General features: G+C 44.8%; 1 protein-coding gene across 1 annotated transcript; it reads right to left on the minus strand.

The window, feature by feature from the left end:
• Positions 1-320: 320 nt before the first annotated feature.
• Positions 321-3823, minus strand: actc1b (actin alpha cardiac muscle 1b). The gene is made up of 9 exons (XM_029460953.1): positions 3791-3823; positions 2552-2702; positions 2334-2462; positions 1841-1951; positions 1662-1746; positions 1205-1366; positions 929-1120; positions 651-832; positions 321-557 (listed from the first exon to the last, which is right to left on the minus strand). The coding sequence occupies exons 2-9, from the start codon at positions 2678-2680 to the stop codon at positions 414-416; spliced, it is 1134 nt and encodes a 377-aa protein (XP_029316813.1). The 5' UTR covers positions 2681-2702; positions 3791-3823; the 3' UTR covers positions 321-413.
• Between the last annotated feature and the right edge of the window lie 4155 nt (positions 3824-7978).

The following is a 7978-nucleotide window of genomic DNA, read 5'->3' on the forward strand; positions in this document are numbered from 1 at the left end:
CAATCTTTCTATCTGTATCCATAGTTATTATTTAAAACCAGGGATAAGAAGGAAAGTAAGACAATGACAGTATTTGTTAGGCTTCTCAAGTAAAAGTGAACGTACACTTTTGTCTTCACCCACTAGGTGGAAGCATCACCATTCATGTTTCAGCAAACTCTTGATCATTCAGGTGTGGGCATAAAGGTATGGGAGGCATGGATGTTTTGACATAACACAATATGTAGTGTATGTAAACAATCTCACAGTATATACATCAGTGTCACTAATTATTTTGTGTATTTGTATTGCTGTGAGAAAGCACAGTACAGGAGACTCTCTCACAAGGGCTTATCTTTATTACAATAGACATAAACATATATATACAGGAGACAACGTACAGATGCAAGGTCGGAAGGAGGTCGGTTGTGTGTTTAGAAGCATTTCCTGTGGACAATGGAGGGGCCGGCCTCATCGTACTCCTGCTTGCTGATCCACATCTGCTGGAAGGTGGACAGGGAAGCCAGGATGGAGCCACCGATCCAGACGGAGTACTTCCTCTCAGGTGGAGCGATGATCTAGGCAAGGAATAAACACCATTTAAGTTTTATTGTGTGTTAAATTTCTTAATTGATGAACTTGATGGGTTAACAGTTTTGCAGTTCTCTCACCTTAATCTTCATGGTGCTTGGGGCCAGAGCTGTAATCTCCTTCTGCATACGGTCAGCAATACCAGGGTACATGGTGGTACCACCGGACAGCACATTGTTGGCATACAGGTCCTTACGGATGTCAATGTCACATTTCATGATGCTGTTGTAGGCGGTCTCATGGATACCAGCAGACTCCATACCTGGTAGAAGACAAGCAAAAAAGATGAGTTTTCTCTGAGACAAAATACTGCATTTTCTTAGATCAATCAGAAAAACAAATGCAACCAATTACTCACCAATGAAAGAAGGCTGGAAGAGGGTCTCTGGACAACGGAAACGCTCGTTACCAATGGTGATGACCTGACCGTCGGGCAACTCATAGCTCTTTTCCAGAGAGGAGGAGGAGGCAGCGGTGGCCATCTCATTCTCAAAGTCAAGAGCCACGTAGCACAGCTTCTCCTTGATGTCACGCACAATCTCACGCTCAGCTAAGGAGCAGAAAGTTCACATATTGAGAAACAACACTTTTACTCCTCTCATCAAATGAACTAAACATAATGACATGGACCTACCAGTTGTGACAAAGGAGTAGCCACGCTCAGTCAGGATCTTCATCAGGTAGTCAGTCAGGTCACGACCGGCCAGATCCAGACGCATGATGGCGTGTGGAAGAGCATAACCCTCATAGATGGGGACATTGTGGGTCACACCATCACCAGAGTCCAGCACAATACCTTTAGCAAGCAGAAAAGGACCACAGTGAGTCTGCTATGCATGCCTGTGAGGATCTGCCCTCTTCGAGTATGTCTCACATCATTAACTATGCTGCTGACATGACATGGCACACACCCTGCTGGAGAGGGATTAACACCTCCCTACAATGAGACAGGAATCTATCCAGAAGATAGACACCCTCAGACTGTAAATGTTCAACAGTTGTTTCCCTGCAGCAACATTTCCCGCTTATTTTAGTGCAAAACTGACCACAGACTAAATTGGGTACCTGTTAAAAAGATTCAGTGTACTAACCGGTGGTACGGCCGGAGGCGTACAGGGACAGGACAGCCTGGATGGCTACATACATGGCGGGAACGTTAAAGGTTTCAAACATAATCTGCAAGAGGAAGCAAGCAGAATATGAAAGGTTAGTCTTAACCCGAGAACTAATATGTGGAAACGGAGCATAGAGAGCAGTGACTGTAAAGTACCTGGGTCATCTTCTCCCTGTTGGCTTTGGGGTTCAGGGGGGCCTCAGTGAGCAGGGTGGGGTGCTCCTCAGGGGCCACACGCAGCTCATTGTAAAAGGTGTGGTGCCAGATCTGACAGAGGAGAAAACAACAGCTGATGTCAGCGCTGATACAACTCTCGGCTGAATAAACTACAACAGGTCCTTAAAAATAAGCAGCTTTTAATGGCGGCCACGATGTGAATTCTCAGGGATGCGGACGTTCAGCTGCCATGAATTCTATTCTTTCTGTATGTTGCACTTGGTTTGGCTTATTTGAAAGCTATTGTTCTGCACTTAAAGGATTGTACCTATTTGAAGCTAATGTACTTGCAAGATTCTTGCTGTTTGGAGTTGTATCCTCATGATTGTTTGCACTTTTTGTAAGTCGCTTTGGACAAAAGCGTCAGCTAAATGAACTGTAGTGTAATGTAATGTAATGAATGTTGTAAATTATTTTCACTGTCAACACACACCTTCTCCATATCATCCCAGTTGGTGATGATGCCATGCTCGATGGGGTACTTGAGGGTCAGGATACCCCTCTTGCTCTGGGCTTCATCACCTACGTAGCTGTCCTTCTGACCCATACCTACCATCACACCCTGATGGAAGAAGCACGAGGGGAACGTAAGACATAGGAAGATACTCTTTCTCATACTTCAGCGATTCTGCCAGTTTTCTCATAGCTTACCTGGTGGCGGGGCCTTCCAACGATGGAAGGGAAGACAGCACGGGGAGCGTCATCTCCGGCAAATCCAGCCTTGACCAAGCCAGAGCCATTGTCGCACACAAGGGCGGTAGTTTCATCGTCGTCACACATGATTAGGCTTTACTGGGGTGGTCTAAAATTTGAGGGGTGGGGTAGGAACACAAGGAGGTTTAGGATGGGTGTTAGGAACAGCTGTTTAAACTGCCCGTCATAGAATACATAGCACAAGGAGGGTTTAGGATGGGTGTTAGGAACAGCTGTCTAAACTGCCCATCATTGAATACATAGCACCAAGGCCTGTTATAATTGAACAATCACAAACACTTTGTCGCTGGATTGACTGATGATCTGATAGTGTCTAGACAATAGACTCATTTGATTAATATATTAATATACGTATTAGCTATGATCCAGAGGGCCTTTGAAGACCTGCCAACGCTCTCTCATAACTGCTCACAAGTTATTAACACTTTAATACAACCCACCACAATGGGTGCTATTTATAGAGCGCTAATTAGACATGCCTTTGGGTGCTATTTTGGTCCCAACCTTGTTGTACAACTCCTGATACCATATCACCACAGCCGTGATTGTTCCTTGGACATCTCAGAGCTGCTGAGGTAGCACCAAAAAGGGGCATAACAGAGAGACCTGTGAGCTATTTTAAGCTCAGCAGCAGCCACACTTTGCTTAACAGGGTGAAACAAGTGACACATGGATCTCCTGCTATTACAGGTCTGAGAGAGCTTGTCTGAGAGCCAGGCCAGCAACCATCTGTCTGCACACCGTGACACTTTTGTTTTACTACATGGCTTCATGCCCCAGCTGCCTATTAATTTCATTCATTGAAGCATGGCTGGATTTGGCTAGCTACCCACAGGCTTGTGTGTACTAATACAAGCAATACTCGGATATGTTTGAGAAACTATACATGTAGCTCTGTCTGTACTTTTCCACAGGGACTTTCCATTGCATTGGAAAATCACACTGTCTAATTATATTAATTTCAACAACCCGTGGCAGAACCAGTAACTGCAGTTTTACTGAACACATTCAGTTATAGCATGTGAAAACCATTATTTAGCTGAAGTTACATCATCCAGACATTCATTTACATCTCATCAGCTCAAAGCACAGCACATCAACTTTGTGAAACTCATCACGCAAATGACACAGATATCCACAGAGAATCAGAGGAACAGATTGTAAAAATGTACTCACCAAGGTGCTCTGGTAGGCGGATGCTTCCACTGGGACAAAGGCTGAGGGTGAGAAGAGCCCCTTAAATAAGACCTAGACTGGATTGAGGGACCAGGGGCGGGGCCGGGGGTTCAGACAAGTCCAAATAAGAGCTGCCAGCAAAAATCAACAAGCCACACGAAAGTGTGTTTTACATACATGGATGGAACTTCTCTGCAGTGAAGTCACTGACTGACACAGTTTAATGAAATGATGTTAGAGAATAAAAGGTTTGGAAGTTGGTGTGATATATGATGGATGAATTGTGTTGGGTACAAGAGAACAACACTAACATTAATGCAATTTAATTTCTGAAAAGAGTGAAGTATTTCTAGGATAAGAAGTTTATCTCAACTTAAATATGTAACTTCATGCCTTTAAGCAATGCATACTTGAATGTGTGTTGCACTATTCTTTCTTCACAAATCTACATGTTTTCTATCAGAGTTTTAAAATACTGTGTTTTCTGTCTCTGATGCATAATATGCCACTTTGCACATATATCATATCTCCTCAGAGGTTTTACTATACTCAGAAGGCACACTATGATGACCCAGTCAGGACAGCATCACTGGTGTCTTGTTAAGGAGATGAAAACATCGCATCTCTGTGAACCATGCTGCTGGTATGTGAGCTCACTGAGCTTCCTCTACTTGTGGAACAGCTGATCATAACACCAGCCGGGCTCTGTGTGGGATCTGGCTGTCTGAGTGGCCTGTCGTCAGTGCTCCGAGCTGATTGGCCCAGCTGTCTCCTTTTAGGGGTAGGGTAAGCAACGGAGTCATTAATGTTCAGCCACTGATGTTTCCAAGCCGGTAGTCTGCAAAGAGGAGGTCCATATTTGTGCCACCCACTTTCACATATATTTTCCTTGATGTACAGTGTACCTTATGAGGTGATACTGTCATCTATGCAGGAATGTTACAAACACTTGACAGACTATTTGTTAATTCCCATGAAAATATCATATATGGTCAGAGTCCAGGGAATACCATTCATGTGCTTGTAATGATAATTGGGATTCAGGTCTTCAGGCGAGTATATCATAATGTGAGGTTATATCAAAGGTATTTGAGAGCATTCTTCAGCTCAAGGCTGCTCCACCAGTTACAGAGCCTCCTGTATATACAGTAGCTGTGTTTCTTTTCTATCTCCACAGATAGGAGCTGGAATAAAAGCACCTCATAGTTTTTTTTGCATGCCAAAGAAGACTTTTTAATAGACGAATAAAGATGTGATTCATTATCAGGCTTTTCTACCAAGCAACAGTGAGAGACAGTGTTCAATCCTAAATTCTGAGGCTTTGTAAGAAAAAATAATAATATATAGAGAGTATTTTGCAAATGCTTCAAACAATATTATTTTGGAACAAGGTCTGTTTACTAGCCACGAGCAGCTTGGAAGCACATTTGAATTCATAACAGAGAGTCTGCATTTCAAAACTGGAGGCGTTGGGTTTAAAATGACATTGTACAAGGTAAGGTAGAGTAAATGTGGGAAGTGTAGGATCCAATATTTTAAATACTACAGGTCAGGATATCTCAGCCTCTGCTGCATCAACTTTTCTGCTGCGAGTCCCCCAACCTTTGGAATCATACCAAATCACTGCAGTGCCCCTGTAAGAAAATTAGAGGGTATGATTGTATAAAATCCTCATTTAAAAATCAATTTTTGTTGCATATTTGCTACAAATCTTTGTCTATATCTGCTATACTTGTTAAATATTGCAGCATGTCTGTAGGTTTGCTGTCCACTTAGATAGCCATAAGTTAAATCACTTCTTACCCATCTTGACCTTTGACCCACTCGGGTACACTCCTCTCCAGCTTATCTTTAAATTAAGTTTGTAGTGGTGGAATGTGAGGATGTACGTTTACTCAAGTAGCCTCCTGTGCTGAATTACACATTTAAGGCACTTGTATTTTCTCCCTGAATATTTCGATTTGCATATTTATGCTTATACTTTTCTACAGTTCAGATGAAAACATTGTACTTTTTTCTCCACTACATTTATCTGGATTTATCTTTATAATAATTTTACTAATTAAGATTTTTTTTACAAAACACACGATCCATCCATCCATCGTCTACCGCTTATCCGGGGTCGGGTCGCAGAGGCAGCAGCTCCAGTAAGGAACCCCAATCTTCCCTTCTCCGGGCCACATCCTCCAGCTCCGACTGGGGGATCCTGAGGCGTTCCCAGGCCAGTGAGGAGATATAATCTCTCCACCGAGTCCTGGGTCTTCCCCGGGGTCTCCTCCCAGCTGGACGTGCCTGGAACACCTCCCTAGGGAGGCGTCCAGGTGGCATCCTTACTAGATGCCTGAACTACCTCAACTGGCTCCTTTCAACGCATAGGAGCAGCGGCTCTACTCCGAGTCTCTCACGGATGGCTGAGCTTCTCACCCTATCTCTAAGGGAGACGCCAGCCACCCGTCTGAGAAAACCCATTTCGGCCGTTTGTACCGGTGACCAAGTTCTTTCGGTCATGACCCAGCCTTCATGACCTTAGGTGAGGGTAGGAACGAAGATCGACCGGTAGATTAAGAGCTTTGCCTTCTGGCACAGCTCTCTTTTCGTCACAACGGTGCGGTAAAGCGACTGCAGTACCGCCCCCGCTGCTCCGATTCTCCGGCCAATCTCTCGCTCCATCGTCCCCTCACTCGCGAACAAGACCCCGAGGTACTTGAACTCCTTCACTTGGGGTAATGGCTCATTCCCTACCCGGAGTAGGCAATCCACCGGTTTCCTGCTGAGAGCCATGGCCTCAGATTTTGAGGTGCTGATCCTCATCCCTAACCGCTTCACACTCGGCTGCGAACCGATCCAGTGACTGTTGAAGGTCACTTGATGCCATAAGGACCACATCATCTGCAAAGAGCAGCGATGAGATCCTCAGATCACCGAACTGCAACCCCTCTCCTCCACGACTACGCCTCGATATCCTGTCCGTGAAAATCACGAACAGGATTGGTGAAAAAGCGCAGCCCTGGCGTTTTTCCCATGAGTGGTGGGCCCACAGGATGGATGGATGGGAGGCACCACGTAGCTTCTTCGGGCTGTGCCTGACCGGGCTCCGTGGTAAACCCGGCCACCAGGCGCTCGCTGTCGGGTCCCTCCCTCTGGGCCTGGCTCCAGACGGGGGCCCTGGGCTTCCTCTGGGCAGGGTCTCTCCTTTCCTTTCCCTTTTTTTCATTAAGTCGTTTTGAACCATTCTTAGTCTGGCCCCTCACCTGAGACCAATTTGCCTTAGGAGACCCTACCAGGAGCACTAGGTTCCAGACAACACAGCTCTCAGGTTCATTGGGACACACAAACCTCTCCACCACGATAAGGTGATGGTTCCCAGAGAGGTGGGAAAAAACAAAACACATGATGAACTTTTAAAATATGAGCCCTTTTTATACACGAGTATGTAAAATACTTTAAATTAGCTTGATCTCGGCCACCTACAACAGGAAAATGCTACTACACATGAATGCATTAGCTAATAATATAATGCTACATACATATTCAATGCATAGTTTTGTTTTTTTACTAAGGTATTGATGACAGACAAGATGTTTACCCCGGACCAGATGAGATGGATGGATGACTTCAGGTCCAGCTGGAGAGTGGTAAGTAAGTAATCCCCTCACTAAGACTACAAAAGTACCAGTAGTGACATAATGTGGTGATAAGTCAACTTTACAGATGTGGATTCTATATATTATAGGTACCTTCTTGAATATTATTCCATTGTTAATTTTTATTCCATCATTGGAGGCCAAATTCAACAATATAACAATGCAAAGGATGTATGTATTGTGTCCAACATTATTCGTTCTATGTTTCATAGGGAAGGCCTCCTCTGTGTTTTTGGCAGCAGAGAGTGGACGTCAACCAACCCATCATCCCAGAAGGATCCAGCACCACAGCTTTTAGCGACGTACTTGCCTCCAGGCACCAAGCATCGTCTGCCCCACCCACCACCAGCCAAGAGGATGAGGAGAAGCCCTGTCCTGACCAGCACAGAGGACGTTGTTACCATCTGCTTCTTCTGTGCTGCTAGGATTGGGAAGCTCCTCACACACACACACACACACACACACACACACACACACACATACACACACACACACACACACACACACACACACACACACACACACACACACACACACAGAGGAA

The sequence above is a fragment of the Cottoperca gobio genome, chromosome 22, assembly GCF_900634415.1.
Source record: "Cottoperca gobio chromosome 22, fCotGob3.1, whole genome shotgun sequence".
Classification (NCBI taxonomy): Eukaryota; Metazoa; Chordata; class Actinopteri; order Perciformes; family Bovichtidae; genus Cottoperca; species Cottoperca gobio.

What these genes read in the sequence shown, in the direction of transcription:
- actc1b (XM_029460953.1), bottom strand. Translation starts at nt 2,680, where the DNA reads ATGTGTGACGACGATGAAACTACCGCCCTTGTGTGCGACAATGGCTCT. An exon ending in ACAGGGAGAAGATGACCCAG is followed by an intron (nt 1,747 to 1,840) that starts GTACTTTACAGT and finishes TTCCTCTTGCAG; the next exon opens with ATTATGTTTGAAACCTTTAA. An exon ending in CTTCCAGCCTTCTTTCATTG is followed by an intron (nt 833 to 928) that starts GTGAGTAATTGG and finishes GTCTTCTACCAG; the next exon opens with GTATGGAGTCTGCTGGTATC.